The sequence below is a fragment of the Ciconia boyciana genome, chromosome 19 (genome assembly GCF_034638445.1).
Source record: "Ciconia boyciana chromosome 19, ASM3463844v1, whole genome shotgun sequence".
NCBI lineage: Eukaryota > Metazoa > Chordata > Aves > Ciconiiformes > Ciconiidae > Ciconia > Ciconia boyciana.
The window spans coordinates 2,632,185-2,657,245 of NC_132952.1; the positions used below are offsets into that span (position 1 = coordinate 2,632,185).

Sequence of the window (25,061 nt, forward strand, 5' to 3'; positions counted from 1 at the left end):
GCAAACGGCACCCCAGATGACAGCCCCTCATGAGCGTGGGCTCCCACCATTGCACTCTGCTAGCTCCCGTGCCTCTCCTGCATTGCTTTCCGAATTCTGTTAGCGCAGCTTTCAGGCGCGATCGCGGGGCAGTTGACCGGCTGGAGGCGGGTGGGTGGGTGAGCTGGGTGCAGCTCCAGCACCCGCACCCCCCCCACGAGTTTTGGGAAGGAGGGAAGCGCAGCAGCCCTACGTTGCCCCAAACCACAGCATTTTCCTCAACCCCAGTGGTGTGCCATACACAACACGAGTATATTTCTTTTGAAAAGCAGACCAGGCTTGCTGGAAATGAGCCTAAACCTCACATTTTTGTTAACATCAAACCCCAAGATTGCTTTTTGGCCCAGTCCCGCTCCCACGGGTGAGAAATTCCCACATCATCCGGCTGAAAGACATAGGAAGCGGAGCACAAATTCACCCTTTGGCCAAACTCACAGGCACACAGACAGCAGGAGCGGGCATCGTGCTGCGAGAGCGGCTATTGCCCCACCGGGCTGCAAGTCAACAGCAAATCAGTTCAGATGCATGCATGCAACACCACAGCGCTTCCCCCGCAAAATAAATTGCCCATCTACAAATAAACTGCAAAAAAAGGTTTCCTGCTATTCCTAGGGCTGCTCTGATGCTTGGCAGGACCCGAATGCCAACCCCGGACAAAGAGGCTGCTCTGCTGACCGGGGGCACGGCCGGCTGTGCCGTGGCCGTTCGGTACCCCGGGCTCACCGGACACCGCCGACAACTGCAAACAAAACCCATGCAGGAGAACAGCTAGCACATCCTGCAAGATTTTATCACGCTTAATTTCGAGGCAGAAGCAGCAGATTTTGCAAAGGAGCGCTCCTGTGGGAACCCAAGGGTGGTACTTCAGCACATACCCCGGTGCCGGCCCCCACTGCCACCATTTTCATCCCTTCCTTTCCTTGCAAGGGCTTCACGCTAAACACAGCAGCCGAGGTCCTCCGGCCCCGATCCAGCGCTGCGGCGATGCCTTTTAAAGCTAACAAGCACCGGGCTTCCTCGGTTGCGTTAATAACAGGTCTGCACATCTTGTGAGCTGCCATTGAACACGAGTTACCTTCCAGAGACGCTGGGATATACGTGCAATCTTGAAAACTGCATGGGGAAACCACATCCTGATCTCTCGCCTACCAGCATGTCTTACCTGGGAAAAACATCTCCATCATACTCGCCCTCAGGAATAACTGTTCTCGTACGATGTATTACAGTGCCACCTCAATTTCACACAGGGACGAGCCATCCTAGGAGAGCAATGGTCACAGCTTTGGGAGCACTCGCACTTCTCGGCACCCCACGTCTCCCTCTGCTTTCCACATACCGTCCCAGGGCAAGTATGCAAGTAGTTGGAGATGCTCATTAGCCATTCGGGCATTTTTCACATATTTACTACCTTAGTCACAGCCCGTTTCACTTTATGTCATTTTTTCAGCTCTTTTCCTACATGAGACATTGGGAAAAATTCTGGTAAAGAAGAGGGGAAAGAAACCGGGACTTTCTGGTAAAGAAGCTCCATGAAACTTCAACTCCCAACTGCTCAGACAAGAGGCTTCGCTTCAGTAACCCAATATTTACCCACATTTGCCAAGACAACTGTTAGGGTTGTGTTTCTTCACCAGGGAGAGGGGACTTCATGCCTTGCCTCCCGCTGCGGGCAGGCTCTTAGGGGCACACGCGCCTGGGAGACAACTGCCACGGAGCTGCACCACCTTTCCAACCCCTCAAGGAGACCCACACGGGACCCCCTGCCCCAAATCCCTCAATCTGGGGTATATTCTTCTACTATTTTTTTCCTTCTCTTCAATAAGGGAGTCCCTTATTTAATGACATTATTTTGCCTATCTGAGATCATGCCCTGGGGCACAGCAAAGTGAAGTTCCTGTGATACAACAACAGAAATTACAAGACGCAATATATGAAACAATAACTAAACGAGATAAACTGTTACATGCATTTGCACCAGCATCTCTTCTTTGTCTTCGTTTTGGTCACTTGCACTCCTCCTGTACCTTATATCAACCATATTGCCAAGTCAACCTCTGTTGAGCGGTCCTTACCTACACCGATATCAGCAGCAACACCTACAAAGCCACATCTGTACCGGCAGCGGGCAGACTGGCCACGCCAACATCTGCTATAAATTCATGGGAGATTCTGCTCTCTACCCACACCATCAAAATTCAGACCATTCGAGGGAACCCGGGGCTGAACACGCTGACGATTGTGGTCGATAGCTTTTGCTGGAAGCCCGGGAGGCAGCGGGTGGCCGGGATGCCCACAGAGCCGCATCCGCCCGAAAACAGCCGACTGCTTCTATACTGCTCCGGCTTGCAAACCTTGGGAAGGGCCAACCGCGCACGAGTGCACGCACACACAAACACAATGTACAAAATATTTATTTAGAACAGGTCTGCTCGCACAGCGTGCTCAGCAATCGTTTCACGCCGCACACCTCCCGGCAGCGGTGCACTCGGAGAGCTCCCAACCCCCTGGATTTATTATCCGCTTGCCTCAAACAGACCGTCCCTTCGCATCGGCGCACGAAATGCAACAGAGAAAGCAACCGAGGAAAAAAATCCATCCTCTCCCTGAGGGGCACAAGGCCTGTTTCATCCCACGTCCCACCAGCAAGCACAGACCTTGGCAGGCGTTGGGTTCTGGGCCACCGTCCCAAGCCCAGAAGGGAGCGGGGGAAAGCTGCAGTGCCACTTTGGCAACGTCGTTTCCCTTACTCAGAAAGAAAAGACACCAAAAAAAACCCAAAAAAAAGGAACATTTCCCTTTTCCACTTGGAAAATCCTTGTTCAGCATCAGTTTGGTGGCTTAGAAAAGTCTTGCTGGGGGCAAGGGGAGAGGAGGTGAGAAGATACACTGGGTGTCCTTACGTAAAACACCACAAATCACACTTTTGGTACTTCCAGCCTTCATTTACTTCAGAGCAGCAGACCTACTGGCATTCAGGTTTCTTTCCCCATAGTCTTTGGTAAAGCCCCATCCCAGGGAAAACTTGTCCTTGGCCCCGTGCTGCAGCGCTGCACACCCATCGTGTCCTCCACATCGCAGCTTCCAGGGAGCCCTGACCGCTTCTGCACCCACAGACCGAGACCCTCTTAGTGTGTTTTTTTTTTTAAAAACAAACCAACCAACCAACCCACCCCAGCAGCATCACAGATTCCTCTTTTTTTAAGTCATTTGCTGGCTCTCTGGTGCTTTCTCCTGGATCTCCTCATACTTGGGCGGAGGGGTCAGCGGCTCTATCGTGATAGGGGCGGTGCTGTTCCCCTCCGCGAGGTTTAGCCTGATGTCCTTCAGGTGCAGCTTCTCCGACTTGATCCTCCGGACCTTCAGCGGCTTCAGGCGCTTGCTCAGGCGCGAGCTGTGCCGGCCGGGCTGCCGCTCTGTGCCGGGCTCTGCGCCGGCAGCTCCCGGCGGCTGGCTGCTTTCGTCGAGCCCCGTCAGCGATTCGTAGGAGGGCAGGGAGACGCTGATCCTGTTGCTCCTGTCCGAGTCTCTGGGCTCAGAGTAGCCCGTGTTCATCACCTCCTCGTAGCTGGGGACATAGTACTGGGAAGACACATCTTCGTCCTCTTCTTGACTAGAGGGGGACAAAATTAAGGCTATCAGTAGCACATCATTTCAGCTTCACTGCGGGTAGGGGATGGAGAGGAGAGAATATCCCCCCCCCCCAACCTTAACAAATTATTTGCCCTTCTACATTCTATACCAGTTCCTTTTTTTTTGACAGAACAGATCGCAACCCCACCTCTATTCAAACACGTTTTTATTTCCTTGTGACATATGTCTGTCTTTGATCACCACTTTCTTTGCTCACAAAACCTCTTTCTCTATTGCACAGCAGTGATTTCTTCCCCCAGCAGCACACCGATTTCTCTCCTCGCCTCTCGACATTCAGTCGAACTCCATTTGAAAGGGACATCACCCCTCCGTCTTTGCCATTCGGATGCCTTTTGGGTTGGGTATCTAGCTCGAGTTTTTCTGCAAGGATATTCAGCTCTGCCATACGTTACCAACTATACCACAGGTACCTGCACATAGCCTGCACGCATATACTTGGCATTTCTTTTGCATTATGAAGTTACCTTTACATTCTGATAGGCAAAACCAGTTTTCTGGGTGGCTCTGCACACAGAATAATTCTCTGCAGTCACCGACGGCAGCTCTCCCCCGGAGCATTCCCTAGGCAGCAGCCAGCACAGCCGTCGTCTCCTCCTGCCACCTCACACCCCACGTTGTCCCAGCGCCCCGGCCTCTCTCTGCACAGGCACAGCCCGCCCCAGGGACCGAGACGGCCGGGGACTTCTCCTGCGCCCTGTGTTTGCTCAGACCGTGCCTGCTGCGGCAGCAGCCTTTGCTCTGCTGGTTGGAGTTCCCCAAGCAAACAGGAGAGCCCTGCAGACTTCCACTGGGTCTAAACTCCATTTCCAGCCGCTGCCTACGCTGCTGCAGCTGAAAGGCTGCTTGGCACCTCCGGCTGCACCCAGCGAGGCAGCACGTCCCGCATCTCCTGCTCCTCTCCCTCCGCAGCCCCTCGCCCGCCTTGCCTGGCTTGCAGCAGCGATCCCGCTCTGCTGCGTTAACCATTAACCACCGCTCCCAGCGTTACCTCTCAGCGTGCTGCTTGTGTACTGACAAAGCCAGGAGCGGCACGTCTCCGCAATGCTGGCTCGGCCACGGCTCCATCTAGACCCCAGCTTACACACAAACAACGCTTCCTTTCACCTACAGCACCACAAATACAGCTGGACTCCTGATCTCTAAAGGAAATACAGCTGGAGTCATTCCTTCCTGATCTCTAAAGGATATTCAAGCCCTAAACCATGAGGCGTGCTTGCCTTTATTTTAGCATATGCTGCTATCAGCCTTACTCTCCTTGCTCCTGACCTCCTTGAGGAAGACTAACAGCTCTTCGTTTCATTCCTACACTTGATCCCGCTCCCTTTCTCCCCAAAAAGGCTCACCTGTCCTCCTGGTGCGAGGGCTCTACCGGTGCTTGGTGCTGCACGCAAACAATGTCTTCGTTTTGCCTCTTCTTGTCCCGGATATTCAAGCAGATGGAGAGCAGCAGCAGCAGCACGCCCGCCCCCACCAACACGTACGCCACCGAGAAGGTCTTGCTCTTCAAAATGCCTCCGGTGCCGTGGTCGGGCTTGCTGCTGTTCCCGGCGTGGGTGCTGGGTTTGTCGGCGAGGCCGAAGCCGGGGACGAGGTTCCAGACGGCCATGATGATGCCAAGGACGAGCATCCCCAGCCCTATCGCCGTCAGGGCGTAGTGCGAGCCGTTGGCCCGAGACTGGGCCATCGCTCCTGCTGCTGGTCGGCCGGCCGGGCTGCTCCACCTTACAGCATGGCTCGAGGCAGGGGGGGTGCAGGCCAGCTAGCATGCATGCCGTCCCCTCCCACGGCAGGCGGCAAGCTCTGGGAAGAGACGGAGAACGATGGTTAGTGCGTGGCGGGATGCAAAGGCTATGCAGCTACCATTTCAGTGGCCGCGATAACATCGTTTTATTCCACGAACGCTGGAAATCTCATTCCACCGTGCCTGCGGAGAGCACGTCAGGACATAACACGGCAGTCAGCAGCAGGATCGTTGCTGGCCGTTCTCATCACGACCCTTTGCTACTTTCTTGGCTGTAATATCACCAACCTTAGGAAAGAACCAAACTACTAACGCTTGCTAAGGACTTAGGTTAACATCCTTAGGAGCACGATAACCGACCTCTTCACGGCACCAAAAAAAAGGCCACCAAAAAAAAGTTCACTGCTTATAGAAACCCTCCCTGCTTTATGGAGCTGCGCTGCCTTAGACAAACAGCCACTGTTGATGCAAACGAACCTGAAACTGCTCAGAAACAAATCTCTAGCTGTACAACTTCTCTTTTCCCCCCGTTCGGGATGGAGCAGGGCTGCTTGCGGCACCGGCTGCCTGCCCTGCAACGCCTCCCTGCCCGGAGAAGAGAAAGCAAAACAGCCGCTCTCCCAGCCAAGCCAACCCTGAGGCTTCCCCCGAACGCTGCTGGCAAGGGCTGCTGCGACAGCGAGCCCTCGGTACAGCCCCTGGCTTGCTTCTGGCCAGTGCTTGCCCACCCCGGAGTAACCCCTGGCGGCGGCGAGTCCCCTGGCTGCGTCCCGCTGGCCGCAGCAGGCGCGGGGCCGTGCGAGCACTGCCGTTCCTGACCAGCCGGGCCACGGGTGGGAAGTCCTCCTCCACCGCCTCGACCGAACGTCTGCGTTTTCTGAGTCGCCAGGACCAGATGTGCTCCCTTTCCAAAAATAAACACACGGAACCGCATCTCCTGGCCGCTCGCCTCCCTGACCTCAGCTTGAAAAGATGGCAGCTCCGAGTGCAACCCCTTCCTGCAAACCACGGGTGAGTAACTCGGATCCCTGCAGCAAAGCTCCCCCATCGCCACCCGAGCGAGCCTCGCAGCAGCCTCCTTTGCAGCCTCCCAGTTTTTTTGGCGTGTGCCAAAACCCACGTGCAGCTACGCGAACGTGTCAGGGTCTTCTCCCTTCCTCCCCAGCCTTGGCTTCTCGACGCTTGTTTGTGCTAAAAGTCGCCCTCGGATACGCTGCTGCTGCGTGCTGTCTCCACGTACGCCCTCACCCTTCAGCACGGCCGTCCAGCTCGATGGTCCCAAGCTTCACGTTTGCTCAAGCGCAAGCCTAGTTCACAGGGTCAAGAGCCAGAGGAAGCCAGAATTCCCAGAAAACAGACCGGCTCCAGCTGCTTGCCCGAAAAGATACGCACGCAAGCCTAGGGAGGAGAAAGCTGCAGAGCAACTTCCCCATCGCAGCCCGCTCACCCTCTGTGCCGCAGCACCGCGTCAGGGGCTCACCGAGGGGTGTCCCAACCCCGTTAGACGCAGCCCTGGCCCCGCATGGGGGTTGTTGGCGTTCGTGCAGATCCAGGCAGGGCAAAGTCTTCGCTCCCGCGGCCTGTCCGGGGTTATTGGGCGAGCGTGAGCTGCCAAGCCCTGCCCGACGGGAGCTGCTGGCAGGCAGGCAGGGGCAAGCACGCCGTTCCCCACGGCACGGCCCAGCCCCGCTGCCAGAGCCGTGCAGCGCCGTCTGCCCCGCGGGGAAGGCACCCCCTGCCCCCCTAAACCTGCCCCCAACTTCAATTCGGTCCTAGCAAGCAGCTGCTGAGGATGCGGCACACGCTACATCCGAGAGGTCCTCACCAGCATCCCGAGAGCAATCGCTGCTCGGCAGCCCATCCTACCCGAGCGCTTCTGAGCCTGCCGCTGCCAGCGGGGCACCGAGTGCGCTGCGGGGAGCGAAGCCTACGTAGAGCACTGCCTACGGCCCACGCTTCCCCTACAGCCCCCGCTGCTCCGGAGAGCACCCGCGATGCAAACTCGCCGCACGCTCGCCACGCCGCGCAGGCTCGTAAAATCACGCGCAAGGCAAATGGCATCAGGCATCCTCTTCCTTCATCCACCCTCTGCTGCAGCAGCCCTCGCTCCCGGCCACGCTGGTGATGCCCGAGCCTGTAGTGAGGACCACCGAGGCTCTGATTTATCAGCACCCCTGCTTCTCCTTTGGGGTCTTCCAAACTTGGCCGTATGGGTGGCTGTTGGGCTTTTTCCTTACAAATTTATCCAAATGAGCTCCCATCTCCGTGCTATTTGGCAAGGCGTTTCACAGACATCGGCCAGCCAAGATTTCACTTGCAAACTGCAGTGATGGCTTTGGGGCAGGGAAACTGCGCTGCACACACGGTGGGCACAGAAAACACGCAGGGCCGGTAACACTTACCCGTGGTGTCTAAACCTCCGTGCCCATTCCCGATCTCTCCAGCTTCCCTTGGGCACCTCACCCCTGGAAGTGGACAGGATTTAAGCTTCCACATCATCTCTGTGCCTGCAGGATTTACGCAGATCCCTCGCTGCGCTGCCCTGCAGCCCAGGCAAATCAGATTAAAGCAGGGAATTTGACATACGAGTCTCTCTCTCCATTGAATTAACTCTTCTTTTGGCTTTCCGGAGCGCACTCCTATCGCTGCTTTAGCAATAACCCCGGTGCCCTGACATCAGCGGCCAGAGAAGGGAGCTGCTGCTATCTCTGTCTTGGGTCCAGCATCCCTGGCGCTGTCTGGAGCAGCAGGGGCAGCCCCGCCGAGATGGACACTGGTCAGCGCGGTGAAAGGGTGCCCCAACTTGGGGGTTCAGGGAAGCCCCAAACCAACCGGTGACTCACCCAAAAATCTCACTGTGGCCGGTACCGCACCTCCAAGGTGGCATCTGCTGCGGCCGTCCTGAGCAGACCGGGTGGAGCGGCACACAAACAGTGCCGTCCTACCAGATCTGGCAACGGAGGAATTCCCTGCTCTGTGGCTGCACCCGTTTAATAATCCTCGAGGGATTCTTCCTCCATGATTTACCCAATTTATTTACCAAAACCGCTCCGGAGCACTCTCCCACTGCGCAAAGCCCCGAGCACCCAACCCTTACTCACCATCCTTACACCACGTCAGGCGAGCCCGCTCTCTTCTTGCCCCCCCCAGCTCACCGGCACCGCAGAGCCGGGGCTCCCGTTGCCAACCTCACCCCTCCATCAGGCGGGCAAGTGGTGGCCAAGCGCTCCAGCCCCGCTCCAGCCCCTGCCTTCCCACATCCTCTTCCCTCCACCTGCAGCACGGGGTCTTCCCTGAAGCCAGACCCACCTTCATCCCCATCCCACGCACGCCTGCAGCCCCGCGCTGCGCTGGCAATGATTTACACCAGGATCTCCGAATCATTAAACTCCGCTGGCACAGCTGCAAAGCCGGGGGCACCCGTGCCTCCTCCGCACTCAGCCAAGCTTTCCCGCACTTCTCACCGGCTCCCTGCAGGCTGCCAGAGCCAAGGGACGCTTTGCGACTTCTCTTGCGACTGTTAATTCAGCACGGGAGGACTCGGGATAAGCCCTTTCTCACGCACTGCGTGCCAACGCACCTGGACGCACCCCAAAGGCTTTTGGCACGGGCACGCAGGCGGGGTGGTGGCAGATAGCATCTTCCCCTCTGTGGGGGACACCAGCTCTCTGCAACAACGGTCCCACCGCGGGGACGCAGACCCCCCGACGGAGCCAGCCCCGGATCGTGCTCCGCATCTCGGTGCTCCCGGTGAAACGCCAACCCCGTCGGGTGACTCACGAGGAAGCACGACACCCATCGCTGCCCACGGCGGCACCCACGCTCCTCTGCCCTCTGCAACCTTTGGATTTTTCCCCTCCCATGACATCACCTTCCCGCTCATGCTCCAGCAGCAACACCTTTGTCACGGGATCACGAGAAATGAGTCTGCAGTTCGGGGAATGGGTCAAACCCCGATGCAATCACAGGGCACGGGACGACCTCGCTTGCACTGAGCTCCAGGGCTTTCTCGCTCCTGAGGAGGAGTCGCAGCACGATGCACGGCTCACAGCACACCGTCACGGAGCGGCACGTCCCCTTGGAGCCTGCCTCCAAAAACCGGTGTGCGACTCCAGCACCAGTTGTAAAACACGAGACTAATTTTCTGGAAAATTTGTGGGGAAAATAAATCTGTTCTCCCAACATCCGAGGAACCTAGAGCCCGTTGCATGTTAGCTTACATTGGATGACCAGAGCTGCAGCTCACCCTCTTCCCGAGCTGCTCCCAGGGCTGGCGGCGGTTCAGCACTCACCCCTTCCCAAATTACAGCCACGAGGTCCTCCAGCTCCTTTCAACACCAGTCCTCAACACCGGAGATCAGTTGCTCGTGCGCGGGCACTTCCAGAGAGCTTGACGCCTTCTGGAGGTGGGGCTGGAAGTCCCAGGGGTTTGGCCCCAGCCCCGGCTCGGGGGAGATGATCAGAGATGGGGGTAAGACCGAGCCAGGCTGGGCTTCGCCTCTCTGCCCGGCCCCAGCCCCAGGGGACAGACGGCCCCGCATCAGCTCCTCTGCAGCGGCACCTACCTTCATCTTCACGCTTACGCCCAGCCAGCCTTTTCATTAACCACCTTCCCTGCTAATTGGTGACCGCAGCACGTCCTCACAAGCTCATTCCTGCAGTGGCAGGGACCTTGCACGGAGCCCTCGTTACACGAGGGGTCAATCCACCAGCAGCACAGAACTCCACGCGCAGTCAGAAAACCGACAGGGCAGGACTCAGGCAATATTTTTCTTTTTTTTTTTTTTTTGGCCCTTCTTGCTGCCCACATTATACCTGCCCCAGCAGCAGGGACGTTGCTGGCCAGATGCAGCTCAGGGGATGCGGGGAATTCCCCTGCCCCAGTGGGGAAAGCAGCGAGAGAATATACCCAGAGATATCCAGCTGAGCTGGGGAAAGCAGCATTGCTGCCGATTTGGCCGATTCCTGTTCACTTGGACTAATACCCAGCCCGTTTTAGAGCATCTCACCAGGGAATACAGAGACCTGGAGGGACAGCCCCGTGCAGACTATCAGGGCTTTTCCACATTTTGCTGCTTATGCTTCCTGCCAAGAGCGCACAGGAATGCACCCACATTCATCACTCTTTGCATTCCCTACAGACGTTTTAAGAGCTATTTCACCATCTTTTTTTTATTTTTATCTTTAACAACTCCTCCTCAATTGCACTCTTGCAGGCAGCGCCAGGCGAGCAGCTGTGTTTTCTTAAAACTCTGCCCAAGGTGCTCCCCCCGTCCCGCTCTGTCGCCAGCCCACCCCGGAAGGGAGCCCAGGGTGCCCAGCCCCGGCGCTGCAGCTTCCTGCAAAACAAGGGTGTCATGGGAAAGCAAAAGCTACCCGGCCCGCTTGCGGGCTCAGGATGCTGCAATCCGCCTGGCCGGCCACCGCGGCCACCGCAGCCACGCTGATGGCTGCAGAATAACAGCGACGGGGCTCATAAAACACCCCATTTGCACAATACAGCGCCCGGCCCTTCTCCAGCTGAAGGCATCTGCCACCACCACCGCATCCTTTGTAACTCCAGACATGGGCGGGAGATCAAGTCGCCACCGGTTTAAGAACTGGCACAGATCACTCAAGCCACGGTAAGCGTATCCCCCGAGCCTTAATCATCACCGTGCAGCAGCCGGCCATTAGCTTGAACTTTGCCATCCCTGCATGGGATACTGCCTGCCAGACTCTTTCTCTCCCCATAATTTCATTACGGCCATCAGAGCAGCGCTTGCTGCAAACCAGTAATGGACTCGGACAAAGAGTCCTTTTAAATTTACACTTAAGGACATTGCCATTTATTCCTGGGGATAACGCTGCCGCACCCACCGAGACTGCGCCGGCATGAACTCGCAGCAGCGCCGGAGGTCAGCGAGCCCTCGCCACGTCCCAGCCTGCTGCGCGAGCAGCATCCCGTGGCTTTTCGCGAGCCTGGCTCACGTGTGTAGCTGGTGCTGGCCAAACACCTCCCAGCCGGGCTCTGCTAAACCAGAGATGGGGTTTTGGGAGGTTTGCCTCCCTTCAGGCTAGAAAAGGAGCTGAATTGCCAGCCTGCCCTGTGCACGCCGGCCTGGGAAAGCATGCCAGCCTGGGAAAATCCCAGTGCTTTGACTTTGTCTCCTTCCTGCTTTCTTTTTGACTCCACTTTGCACCTTTGTGTTTGGGTTTTCTGTTGTTGGTGGGTTTTTTTGTTGGTTTTTTTTTTTTAAGTTTTCCTAATCTGCTGTTTCCTGCCAGAGATAAAGCCATTCCTCCCAGCAGCCTTCCTGTGGTTTTTGGCCTGTGACCTCACCCTGCCTCCGTGCCAGATAACACACTCTCCTCCGGAGCCTTTCAGCGCTCGTAGACGTTATCCGTCTGCCCTTCTGATGTCTTCCGAAACCAAAGCTGGCATTCCTGCTGCCTCGCAGCGCTTCCCAGCCCTTCTAGAGTGCTTTAAGCAGCTCCTGTCACACCACGGGAGCCTCCCGAGCCCTATCTCCCCTCCCCAGAGCTCCCCTCGCTGCAAGCCACTAACCCGGGATGCCACGCTGCCATCGGCCTCGCTAGTGCTGCCTTCCTCATCCTCAGCCTGGATTTTCAGCTACGTCCTTCATCTCGCCGCACCCTGACGCAGCATCGCCTCTCCCGGCACTTTTCAAACAGCCTTGTCCAACGAGCAAGACCCACAAACAAAACCTGCTGCGGACAGCAGAGAGGGAGAGCCAACGGGGCAGAAAGGGAGAGCCGGGCAATGCGGGGGGAGTGACGGAGCCGGCTGGGCAGCCAAGCGATGCACAAAGCAGCAGTGTTTAGCCAGTCGAGCACAGGTATTTTGATAGGGATGGAGGTTTGCGGGGGAATTATGCCGCTGCACGCTACCTGCACAGCTCACGCAGGATATTCACCTGCTTCGGCAGAGCCTCGACACCAGTTTCTGCCTAAGAAATACACTGGGAACAAGAAACACGTTCAGGAGACAGACGCGTACGTGGGCTGCCGGAGGGATCCCTCCTCCGGGGCTCTGGCCGGGAGTGCCGGCAGACAGCCCTGCCCAGCCCTGGCCTCCCAGTCTCCATGGGAGCGTGGCTGTGGGCAGCGCCTTACGGCAGCACCGCAGCACCAAGCTATGCTGAGCGTCACCGACACTCAGCTATCTTCAGGGCACCGACAGCCAAACATTCCCCCTTCCCCAGGAACTTCCCTTCCCGAGGATTTTCCCACCCGTGTAATTACTCACAGATAAAATCAAAGACATCTCACATACTTCCGAGTCATTTCGGTTGAGGGATGGGTTCAACATCCTCACACCCACGCATTCCTCATTGCCACCTGGGACGTTTCCCTCTGCGGCCGTCACACCGCGACATCCAGAGCCTTGGATAGCTGCAGGATGCTCCGCTACATCACAGAGCAATGCAACGCTGCTGCATCCCACCGAGCAGCGGCCGAGGTCTGCGCCGGAGGAGCTTTAAGGAGCCTGAAAGCCCACCAGCAGCTAGAGCCCGTTAGCTGAAAGCCGGGACCGCACCTCCTGGTGCAGCTTCATCTCACCCAGGCTCCACCATGCAAAGCCGAGGGCAGCCCCTCTCTCACGGGACGCGCTCGCAGAACTGCTGATCTCTGCTCACACGGCCGTGCTTCTCAACAAACCCAGCTACGCCGGGCTCAGAGACGCTCACCCCCACCACGTCGCCTCCAAAAAGCAACTACCGGTGTCTTTGCAGACAACTGCTTTGGGACACGCTGCCGATGGCAGGCGCTGCTCCCCCAGGCCCGGGGAGCTTCGGCAGAGCGCAGGTGATGCTCGACGCTGGTTTCCCTCGCGTGCAACCTCTGCAGCAGCAAGGCACCTCAGTCCACTTCTATTGCACCGGCGCTGGGTGTACCGTGGTTCCCGAGACAGCCCGTTTTTAAGTCAACGTGGGGAAGACACACACTGGGATTGCACCTGACACACGCAAGCATGCAGAGCTGGCTTAGAAGGAAAAAACCACCCAGGCAAAGCTGCCAGTAGAAGTCAATAAACCCACCCCCCAGCAGTTCCCAGCACTCAAAGCCTGGCAAGGTGCTGTGACAGAGGCCACGTTTAGTGCAGGTGGAGCGGGGCTGGCAGGCTTCCTCCCCTCCCAGCCACCGGCACCGGGCTACCGAAACTCACAGCCCCCGAGAAACACCCACCTGATGGGGTTTCCTACCCAACCTTGCCTTCCAAACCCAAGGATATGGCGGTTCTTCCCATACCCATCAAGACAATACAAGAATTAATCATCGCAGCAGGCAGGGATAGGAGCTTCCTAAAATAATTATGACTATCAGGGCCCGTATCCCAAAACCACGGTGCAGGAGAGCGTGCCGACCCGGCACACAGCCACGGTGACCGACCACGCAGCTGGCGAAGCCGTGGCCCCAGCGTGTAAAACACCCGCTGCAGTTGCTGACTTGCTTTCACGAAGGGAGTTCTTTCTAAAGCAACACTTAGGAGACGTTCGCAGATTTGCCGGAGCCCTTTAAAGCTCCAAGCCACTCTTTCTTTCGCAGTAATGACACGACAGGAAGAACTGAAGCCCTGCTGACTGGCACTGAGTTCGTAAACCACCCGGCACGGACCTGCTCTGCACAGGTTTCCTTCTCTTTGTCTTTGTTTGCTTTCCAAACGGACTCCACGCACGCCGTCCCTTGCACCTTCCCGGGGACTGACGTCTTTGAGCAACGGGCTCGTGGTACGTGACTGCCCTGCCATGCCGCCAGCCGTGGGAACCGGCCGCAAAGACACCGGTGGGTTTGGCGTGGGGCTCATCTCACACCCGCCCTTTCTCTCGATCCTTCCCAAAAGGACAGCTGCTCTCTTCCCCGCTCTTCGGAAGGCCACCCCGACACCCGCAGGGGCCGACGAGGTGCCCCGAGCCCACGTCACGAATGGGTGACGGCAGGGACGGACCCCCGCGACACCGCCGCTCCCCAGCGCCCCGACCCCCTCACCCACGCCCTGCTTGGGGGATGCTTCCCCACGGCTGGTTTCACCTTCCCGAGCCCGGGCTGAGCTCTGGCCGGCGGCCAGGACCCCTTGCTCCTCCCGGGGACCCCCCACGCCGGGAAGGGCCCGCTCCCAGCCCCACCGTGCCGGGGGCCCAGCCGGGCGTGAGCACCGCAGGACTAAACCCCAGCGGGTCCCGTCCGCCCCGGCGCCGAGTCCCGCCTGCCCCTGCCCCTTGCCCTGGGTCTAAGCCCGGCCCGCTCCCGTCCCCTGCCCCGGGCACGGCGGGACCGAGCCCAGCCCGCCCCGGCGCTCCCCCGCCCGGCTCCCCCGCCCGGTCCCCGCGCTCCGGTGCCGTCGCGTCCCTTCCCGGGGCAGGGGGTCCCGCCGCCCCCCGCCCGCCCCCGCCTACCTCCCTCCCCGGCGGCGGCTGCGGCGGGTCCCTCCCGGGCCGCCCTCCCCTCCCCTCCCCTCCCCTCCCGGGGCGGCGCTTGCAGGGCCCGGCCCCGGCGGCGGGGCGGCCCGGGGCAGAGCTCCCCGGCTCCGGCCCACCCGCAGCGGGAGCCGCCCCTGGGAACGGGGAGAGTGGGGAGGAGCAGGAGCAGGGAGGCACCGAAAACCGGCGGAGACCCCCGGGCCGGGCCGGCGGGCGGGCTCCGGGCTGCAGCGGGCTCCGGGCTGCAGCGGGCTCCGGGCTGCTGCGGGCTCCGGGCTGCAGCGGGCTCCGGGCTGCAGGCAGCCTCTCCCCTCCTCTCCTCCCCCTTCCCAAGCGTGTCCAGCCGCTCCTCTCCCCGGCTCTCACCCGGCTGGGGGCCGTGCAGACCCGACCCGAGGGGGGTTTGCTCTCCTGGAAGCCCCTTTACATGGCAGCAGCCTGGCCGGGCTGATCCTGAGCGTCACTGCCCCCCTCCTCCTCCGTCCCCTCTCCGGAGCTGTGGTTTCTTTGGGTATTTTCTAAAAGTTCTCAAAAAGCTGGGGCGGGGGGTACCGCACAGGCTGGTTTTGGTTCCCCTTCTCCAGAAGGTCTGCGCTTCCAGCAACAACGCGCTTAGTCAGGAAAGGGACCTGCTATGGTGGCAACCAAGCGAAATTTGTTCCTTTTCCTAGGCTAGCTGTGCACCCAGGCACGAAGGGGACAGACTCCAGGCCGCCTGCTTCCCGGGGTCCCTGCACCCCGGAGGCTGCTCCTGCAGCAGTTCCTTCCTGCAATGCCTACAATCCAGCCTGCCATATATAAAAATTACGTATTTTTCTGCACCTCGTCCCAGGCGTGGGTCACGGCTGGGGCTGCAGGTTGTTGTCACCCGCTCCAAGCAGGGCCCACACAGTGCTCCGAGCATCACAGCCCCCATTTCTAGTTTACAAACCAGCTTGCGAGGGATCTGCGTCATGAAACCGGCTTGTTCCGACGAGCAGAGCCTTTCCTCAGATGAGCGGTTCTGAGCACTGATTGCAGAAGCCCCGTTTTGAGGAAACACAACTGCTCGGGCTCATCGCTCCATTCCACAGGGCAAAGCCAACATCCCCACAAAGCCGGGCTCGTGTTCGCAACGAGCCTGGAAAGCGCTTTTATCAGATTGCTGCCCTCTATAAACACTCCCGGTTAACCACCCGCTCACCGGGAAAAGCCGTTCTGGGTACGGCCCTCACCGGGGCCGCTGGCCACGTGCCTTGGCCTCATAGCCAGACAGTCCCGTGGTTTCCAGGCTGAACCACAGGGATCAACCCTCCGGCTCCTGCCCCTTCTTTAGTAGGACGTTACTAACAAGCAATTAACAGCCGCAGTTATGCACGGGGGCGTGGAAGCGGGAACCTCTGCACGGTTGTGTGCGTGTCTATGACGGGACTAAACAATCTTTCTGTGCAATATACATACAATAATTACAAAATCGGGAGCACGCTCCCCGAGCAGTGGCACCGTGGGTGCAGCTGGAGGCTGGGCACAGGCTGTAGTTGGGTTTTAGCAAAGTCCACCCTAATTCATGCCGCATCCGGTGTCACCTCTCCCTGGCTGCCATCCCAGCACCACTTGGGACTTGTGTTTTTGCAGGCCCTTCTCACACCCAGCCTTAATACAAAACACCACCAAGAACTCAAATTCTGTTGGAGATGACACTCGGGGTGGGTTTTCCCCAACCACGAGTGAAAAAGCAGCGTTGCTACGCTTGCTGGACCAGCCACTGCAGTTTTTTCCTGTCCCTTAAGCCCTGCAAGTCCTTGCGAAGGCAAAAGCCATCACGAACCCAGCACAACTTTGTCACTGAGTCAGCGTGCTGCAGCCCTGCCTCGGGGGCACCGGGATGCCGGGGTGGAAACCCCCATTTCCCTGCGTCTCTCCCTCCCAGCACAGCCCCGCACAGAGCCCATGGTATTTTCCACTGACTCACCTGCCCCGGCTCCTCCTCCAGCGCACGGCAGCGCTGCCCTTCCCTGCTCGCACCTTCCTTCTCTAATCAAAGACCAATTTCAAGAGCTATAAGAAAAAAATAATTTATTAAATCTATCCGCATATGGTTTTTTTCTTTCCTTGTATGGATTGTTTTGAATTTTTACCCACTCAGGCAAATTCCCCCCCGCTCCTTCCCCTCCCCGCAGCACCTTTCTGTATCAAACACAAACCCGTCGTCTCCAGCAGCTCCAGCAGTCAGTAGCTATAGCAGGGACTTGTCTTCTCTGCAGGTTAGCTGCAAGAAAGCGGGGGGGAAAATGTACTTTAGACAGTGACTGTCACTGATCCAGCACAGGGAGAACCCGGCCTGAGCCGGGGCAAGGTCACCCACCCTGCAGAGGGGCCCTGGAGACCACGAGCACAGAGGGGACATTCATAAGGCCGCTCCTCGTGTTCCCGCTCTGCAAAGCTGAATATAGGCCAGAAAGAGCCTTTTCCGTGGCAGCAGGGCCGGGCGAGCCAGAGGCGGCTGCACGTTTCTGCGTTGGCATGCTCGAGCCGTTTCAGCTCTCCCTCCGCTCAGTTGCTCCCTTTGGAGCAGATTTCTTTCTCCTCTCCCCTCACGATGCTGACTCAGACTGGTTTGGTGTCCTTAAATTAAAGGGGCTCGCTCGCACCCCTCAGAGACCAGAGCCTGGATGGCTGCTAATGCCTGGACAGCTTCTCTGCCGTACACTTTGCTGCGGGCTAAGGCGTTTGCATGCATTTCTTAGGCTCATTTGCCTTTCCAGCTATAGCAGCCATCCTGGCATGGGTATTTATCTACGGGCAGCTCAAATCCTCCCCTTGCAAACACTCACTGCCCAGTCCGGGGCAAGCTGGTACATCTCCAGGGTGTTCATCCAGCCAAATACGTGGGATAAAGACTTTGCTTGCACAGGAACACCAAGGAGGAAACAGGAGCCCCACTGGGAGCCACCAGCAGGCAACAAAAGGGCTTTTCAGCGGGGCATTTGATGCCCTGGTGCTTGCTGGAGATGCCAGGGGCTCATGTTACCCTGTGTTAGCACCAGAAATCGGTCACCAGCAGTTTTCCCCTGCTTTTTTCTGCTCAAAGGAAGGTGCTCGACACGTACGTTAAAATCACCGCTGCAAAGCCCAGCCCAGAGCGCAGCCATGTCCCGGGATTCCTCCAAACCTTTCCACCAGTGAGCCAAAACCACTTGCTCCGGGTGACGGGCCGCTCCTGGATACCTGCAGCCGGATGGCTTGTCCTGAAAGAGGAAAAGCCCATCCATTCGAGGCAGGCCAGCAGAGCCACCAGATTGCATATGTATATTAATACAGAGAGTTATTTTTTACATTTAATTAGCACCAGAAATATAACACATCTGGGGCTGGGGAGGATGCTCAGGTTTCTACTCCCTCCGTCGCCCGAGTCCCACAACCCCTGAGCCACCCCCTCCCTTGACAGCACAGCCTTTCAGGAGAAGGGAGGTTTGATTTCCATGGTTTTCCAGGTTTGATTTCCACCTCGATGGGGTGGAATCAAATCAGTCTTGTCCCGGGCACTTGCACCCCTCCATGAGAAGCAGGTCGCCAGCTGCTGGCAGCGGGGAAGGTGAATTTCTGCACAAGGTCTGCAAAGCTGCACCAACAACCGGCACAGGAAAATAAAACGGAGGGGCCCGGGGCAGCCCGAGCACCGATTAAACGATCCTTCCCCAGCCGCGCTAATGAAGCATCGTAAGGCTCGTGCGAAGCGAGGGCCGCTGCAGCCCCGCTGCACAGCCCCGGGAGCAACAGCCCCTGCGGTGGTGAGTCCCGACAGGCTGCACGCAAACCTGCCCTCGGGGCCGCGTCCAGCCCCTTCCCCAGCACCGCCAACCAAAGCGCCCGGCTCCTTGCTCGCCGCGGCTGCTGGCGTGTGGGTAAACGCCAGCACAGTATTTGCCAGGCACACCATCTGCCCCGGCAAGCCGCCCGCTCCCAGCCGGAGCCTGGCCCCGAATTCCCGGCCCTGCGCTCCAGCCCGGGTTAGTTTTCCCGGTGTTTCCCACGGGGACGTGGAGCACAGCAGAGCCCCGGCCTCGTCCCTGGGATGAAAGTCTGCAAAGCTCTGTGGTGGGCTCCCTGCCCGGCTGAGGGCTTCACTCTCAGATCCCAGTTCCCAGCCCACACGCGCTGGTCTATACTGGTATCTCTCTTCCCCATGCCTTGGTATCTATACCCCGGTTTAGGGAGCGCCTGCTGGGGCTGCAGGCTGCGAACTTGCTCTGCAAGTGGGGAAAAAAGAGGAACAGCAGCAGCCTAGGAAGCATTTCTGCACGCTCCCGCTCGGCACAATCCGGCGCTCACCCGGGGGGAGGACGTGACCGGCCGGCATCGCCCCGGCGAGGCGAGGAGCCAGCTCTGCCCCTGCGCTGCCCTTCACGCCGGGACCGTGCTCCCAGGCGGTGCAGGCAGCGGGCGTCCCCGGGGGCTGCCGGTACGACCAGTCTAACCGCTGCGCCAGGTCACCGGCGGCCATTTCAAGCACACACACATCCGGCAACCTGTAAGACAGCGTAAGTAAAATAATAAGTAACCCGCAGCTTCCTCCTGGCGCCGGTCTGGGGGCTGCCGCATCTCACCCGTGATGCTCTGGCTTAGCCCTGCCTCGCCAAAGCGCAGCTCGGCTGGGCAGGAGAGCCACCCCCTCGCTGCCAGCGCAACGCGTGGGAGGGGGTGAGGAACGTCTTCATTTTCCTCAGGGCTTCTCTGTCCTGGGTTGTGCCATCGGGAAGCGAGTGGCTTGATCAGGACAAGAGAGGGCTTGAGAATACGAAATCCAGGGCTTGAGAATAACAGGGCTGGAAAAGAGGAGCTATGGGGGTGTCACGTGGCTGGATATTTAAAGGAGTTGAGCAAAGGTTTAACATAGCTTTGCAGAGTTAGGAGCAGATGATGAGCGATGGCCCTAGAATAGCAAAATGCTAGGAAATCCCTCACCGGTGATGATAAAACCCCACGGATACCTTATTACCTGGCTGCGGGGCCTGATCGCAGCTCCGGCGTCCCGCTTGGATGGAGCGGAGCAGCTCGGTCTGCGCCGCTGCCGCTGCTCGTGGCTGCGTCAGGTCGGGGCAGCGGGAAGCCGAGGACAGGGGCTGAAGGCGGGGACAGTCGCAGGGACAACGCTCGCTTGGCGGAGCGGGACGTCCCGAAGGCCACGCGGCGTGCTTGCGGCGAGGGATGCTTTCGGGCACTGCCGCATCCCCTGGGCTGCACGGGCGAGGACTCGGAAGGGCATTGCCAACGTTGGCTGCGTACACACAAAGCAGCAAGAGCAGATGACACCTTCAAGGAAAACACTGAAAACGGGTGAATAAACAGAGACGTTTCCAAATTTTCCGCGATCCTGAGCAATACAGCAGCAGCCTCGGCGGCGGCCCTCGACGCCAGCGTTTGGGAAGATGCCACCGCTCGTGGCCCCCATCACCCACAGCCTGTGACCGACCACACCTCAAGACCCACCGTCCATCCTGATGATTTATTCAGCTATTTACTGTATACAGGTTTAGCTCTTTAATGCAAAAAAAATACAGCCCAGGGAGGTGAGATCACCTGCCTAAGGCGATGGGGTGAGTCAGTGCCAAGGCAGGAAGCCTCCCCAGGACTCACTCCTGCTGCCACCTCTCAAACCTGCTCCTGATCTACAGGTTTTTAGGGCACGGCTGCGGTGCAACACGTAAACATGACTTCGGTTATAACGTCGCCCACAACCAAAGCCGGGACAAGCACAGTTTGCTTACAGGCCGGTAAAGGAGCGCAGTGGTCCCCAGGTGCCCCCCTCTGCAGGGCACCCCAGCCGTCCCGGCACAACACCTCGTGCCCCGGCACGGGGCAGCGATATTTCCCTTTCTCGGTCTAAAGTCCTCGCTGGGGAAACGCACTTGTGACTCCATCTGCACAAAAACGTTACGGGTGCAAAGTGCACAAACACTGCGAGTCAGACTTAAAATAAACGAACCCTGGGCCAGGCCTAAAAACCACCTCGCGTTGCATTTGTTGGGCTGCTTTCTGCATCTCCAAGGCACAGATGAGCCTTATTTTCAGCCAGGAGTTGCCGCGGGGCGGGGGGGTTCGCTGGCCACACGAGCCTTCGGCCACACGGCAAGCGGGGATTCACGGCGGGCGCAAGGGTCACCGGGGCGGCCGCGGTGTCCCCTGCATTTCCTGCGGCAGCTGCAGCGCTCCCGGCCAGAGGCACCGCAGCGGGCGGCAGGCCTGGATGCGGCTTGGGGACTGCTCACACGATGGCAGCATCGCAGCACGCTGCAGCGGGGACGCGGCCGACGTGCAAGGGAGATGCAGCAGCCATGCAGCGGGCATCGGCTCCCGCAGCCCTCGCGTGCCTGCTCCCCGCCGCCGGGGAAATGCAGGGCCGGGGGGGGATGCGAAGCCACGAAGGAGACACCCCTCAGCACCGGACATCACCCACGGACCGCGGGGAACGAGCCCGCTCTGCTCGCCACGGCTGCAACCGGCTCTGGCGCAGCAGACGACACCCGTTTCCCCCTCCCCGGGGACACGCGTGGGCCGTGGGAGAGCCGGCGCAGTCCCCACGGCCCCTGCTAGAACAAGCGAGCGGCAGAAGCCATGCGGCACCGGCGTTGCACCCACAGCTCTGCTCCCAGAGCTTTTAAAACCACGGGTGGGGTGAGCAAGCACCCGCACCCCATCCCTTGCACGCTGCAAGCGAGGAGCAGAAACAAATATTTGCAGGGAACGGCTCCAAGTGCGGCAAACCCCGCTACAGTCTGTGCCCGGCTTATCTCTGCCGCCCTCAATAGTTACACTTTAATGCAACGTTTAATTCTCATTCATACTCTATTACAGCTTCAGGTGACAGGGCTGCATAGCCAGCTGGCTTCTAGCTATTTTTTTCCTTTTTTTTTTTTTTTTTCCCCTCAAACTCTCCCCATTTCAGGCTGTGGTGGCTCTCACCTGCTCTGCAGCAGCTCACAAACCCAGGATGTTTCTATTTAAAAAAAAAAAAAAAAAAAAAAGACAGAACGTACACCTCTTCATCTCTACCTTCATTATGGTTTTGAAAAACAGAAAATCATTGCAGGTCTTGTCTGAAATGGTCTTTTTTTCCCCCGGTCGACCGTAGCTCGAGTACCTCGAGCGGCTCCGACTGCGGAGAGCGGCTCCGAGGGACGCCGACCCCGCCGTACGCCCTCCATGGGATGCCACCGCCATCGAACCGGGGCACCAGCCACCCCGGCTCCGCTGCACCCACAAGGCACGGGCCCGCAGCCCTCGCCTCCGGCACGTCCGTCCTCCGTCCGTCCTCCGAACACAGCCACAACCCCAAAACAGCGTCAGGCCCTGCTGGAAGCGCTGGCACGACCCTACAAGTGACAAACGCCATCCATAAGTAATTCATAATAATTTATCCATCTGTAAATTATTAACATTAATTTATCCACTAGCATGCGTTAGAGCACAAAAACTTCTCGTTTCTCTGTCCCACCTGCTTTTCTTGGCATTACATCTTCCCTACCCGAGGGGGACATCTCCTGGCTGTTCCCCCCCATTCCCAAATCTTCACTTACCTTAAATCCCCGTTTTAAACGGACGCACCGACAGCCCCAGCCTCCTGCCAGCGGTGCCGGGTCCGGGTGCAAGCGCTCGGCCAGCAGCTGGTGGTGGGAAAGAGCCAGTCCAGGGACGCAGCCTCTCCTGCATCCCCCCAGCACCCCAGGGACCCCCCATTTGCACGCAGCGGTGACATTCACCTCCCTGCACCCACGTGGCTTCCGCCCGGTGCCACGATGGCGATGCCCACGTGCCACCGCCGGCGTCAGCCCAGGATCTCCATCGGGCAAGCAATTAAAATCACATGCAGTTCATCCGTACTTTAAAATAAGCTTTATTTAGATCTTTTATAATTTTATATTTGCATCCATGCCTTCAAGGATTCTCCCCCACTCATGTGGGGAAAAGTTAAATCTAATGTTACCCATAATCCATATGCTATTTATCGAAGTTGTCTTAAATAAATCATCCTCTTAGTAATTTTTAGAATTATTTCCTAATTTACAAAAAAGCTGAAATGCAAAGGAAACTACTCGATAACAAGGAGATTGCTCATCTGTTCTGGTGGTGGATAGTTTAAATTATAAAAACGCAAGGAGAACAAAAAAAAAAAAACCAAAAAACCACCAACAAAACACCAAACCAAAAAACCAACAAAACGTATAAAAATGCTTCTCTGCAGAGAAAGATGCCACGGGGCAAACCCTGCCCTGCCACCCCCCGTAGCCTCTCCGCATCATCCCGTTCGCAGGAATACACGGCGCGAGGGCATCGGCGATTTAGTTCGGTGATTTAAGACAAAATACCCCTTTTTCAACCAGGGTGCGCGTATCAGAATTAAGAAAAATAATACACTATTATAGCATCATTAAATAAATCTTAATACATTTTTAAGAGCTTAAAATTATATCGTAAGCATTAAAGCATAAGGTACTTATCTTGGCATAAGCAGAGCGCGGTGCGTGTTAGTGGAGAGGGGAAGCGGCCGCCGCGCCGGGGGGGGGTTTTGGGGCATTTCCAGGGGATTTGGAAGCACAAGCTCCACCCGCGCTTCAAAATCGCCCCGGCGCCAGAAAAACCTCCCCGGCGGGGACTCGTACCGATTTCCCCGGCCCCTCCGACGGCGATAACGCCCCAAACGGGAGCGGGGCGACCGGCCCCGGATGGGCGACGTCTCGGGATAGGGAGATATCTCGGGATATCACCTTTCCCCTCCTCCCAGCTCATGCCGGATCCCCCATATTTTACTCAAAGCCCCCCAAATACGGGGAAAAACCGCAGGCAAAGCTCCCACCAGCTTCCCCCCCGTCTGAGTTCCCGGCAAGTATTTCGGTTTGCGTTTTCCAAGGCGTTAAGTGCTCCTGGGGCATCTGCAGCCGTGGGGCCGAGGCAGCCCGGGGCGGGGGTCCGTGGCTCCGGCCCCCCCGGCAGCAGCTTCCCAGGACAGTACAGTACAAACACCCCCTTCTTCCTCCTCCCCGCCCCATCCCAACCGACGTGGAAAAATATAAAAATCCCAAAACTTCTGCAATAATTTAGTTAGAATAGCTCCTCTGGGTTTGTGCAAATAAATTAAAACAACTAAAAAGGAACGTTAAAACACTTATTTCCAGACCGGCAGGCGTTACAACCAGCCCGCGTCGCCTCTGCGGGGTTCGGCCAGGAAGACATCACAGCGAATGAGATTTTTTTTTCTCGTGTGTGTGTGTTTTCTCTCTAAGGTCCCTCAGCTAGGCAGGTCCTTCGTCCCCGGGCGAGGACATCCCGCGGGCTGGGCTCCGGAAAACAGCGGTTTCGGACAAGAGACGTCACAAGCACAAAGTGCACAATATTTCTGGTATTTACAGAGACACAGCAGTCCTTCAAGTTTCAAGTTTCGTCAAAAGAAGGAGGAAATAAAAAAACAACTAACAAAAAAACCCAACCCAAAGCGACAAACTGAAGCGACAACAAAGGAGTTACCGGTACGGAAAAAAGACACAAAAAAAGGGAAAAAACTGAAGTTACGACACAGCTGCATCGCTCCCAAGACGACAGGTAACACGTCCACAGGCGGGGCTGGGGTGGGAGTATGTACATCGGCGACGGCGAGGCCGGGGAGAGGCTCCCGGCGCTTGCCTGGCGTGGGGGGGTCACCAGTCCGCGTCCTCCTCGATGTAGTAGTCGGGGGCCGTACCGTCGAAGAGGCCGGGGTCGAGGGACTTGCGCTGCTTCCCCCGGGCGAACACCCTGGAGATGGAGCCGAAGCCCATCTTCTCTTTCTTCTTTTTCCGTTTTTGGTCTTCTAGGTCCTCTAGAGACTGCGGGGGGAGAAGAGAGGAGCTTGGCCACCGAGCTTTTCATTCACCCCCGCCCAGCCCCACACCGAGGACTATGGACCACAGGTCCAGGTCCCGAAAATATTCGGGTCTAGGTCCAAAGCAACGCTGAGGGATTTTGGCTTCTTAATTCAACCAGCTCAGGATTTCAGCTCCAGGTATGTAAGGATGGTCAGAGCAAGGGTCTGTCCACGGCTTGCTCGAATACCCTGCCGTTTTAGGGACAAATACAGAAAAATAACCTAATCTAGGCTGTGCCTTACAAAAATCAAGACCGCGATGGGCCCTGAGCACAGCAACCACCCACGGCATTACCTGGATTTTGGGGCAAATCATGGCAATCTGAGTCAT

General features: G+C 57.8%; 2 protein-coding genes and 1 long non-coding RNA gene across 10 annotated transcripts in view; 1 reads left to right on the forward strand and 2 right to left on the reverse strand.

Moving 5' to 3' along the window:
• Window positions 1-2,453: 2,453 nt before the first annotated feature.
• Window positions 2,454-14,917, reverse strand: TMEM51 (transmembrane protein 51). Of its 4 annotated transcripts, none has more exons than XM_072884042.1 (3): window positions 14,830-14,917; window positions 5,034-5,490; window positions 2,454-3,649 (listed from the first exon to the last, which is right to left on the reverse strand). In XM_072884042.1, exons 2-3 carry the CDS (start codon window positions 5,372-5,374, stop codon window positions 3,238-3,240), a joined length of 753 nt encoding a protein of 250 aa, XP_072740143.1. In that variant the 5' UTR covers window positions 5,375-5,490; window positions 14,830-14,917; the 3' UTR covers window positions 2,454-3,237. The 4 variants fall into 4 exon arrangements, with proteins under 4 accessions (XP_072740143.1, XP_072740147.1, XP_072740144.1 ...); XM_072884046.1 differs by lacking the exon at window positions 14,830-14,917 and adding an exon at window positions 14,051-14,370; XM_072884043.1 differs by lacking the exon at window positions 14,830-14,917 and adding an exon at window positions 9,997-10,193.
• LOC140661615 (uncharacterized) lies at window positions 10,735-16,902 on the forward strand. The gene is made up of 3 exons (XR_012045828.1): window positions 10,735-11,055; window positions 11,699-14,218; window positions 15,525-16,902. It is a non-coding gene; the product is annotated as an uncharacterized lncRNA (long non-coding RNA).
• Window positions 16,903-22,718: 5,816 nt separating this feature from the next.
• The window catches only part of KAZN (kazrin, periplakin interacting protein), a 241,300-nt gene continuing 238,957 nt past the window's right edge, over window positions 22,719-25,061 (reverse strand). For all 5 annotated transcript variants that reach the window (XM_072884020.1, XM_072884021.1, XM_072884022.1 and 2 more), the window contains one exon: window positions 22,719-24,692. In XM_072884020.1, the coding sequence (XP_072740121.1) occupies window positions 24,525-24,692 (168 nt within the window). In that variant the 3' untranslated portion in view covers window positions 22,719-24,524. The remainder of the gene's footprint in view (window positions 24,693-25,061) is intronic.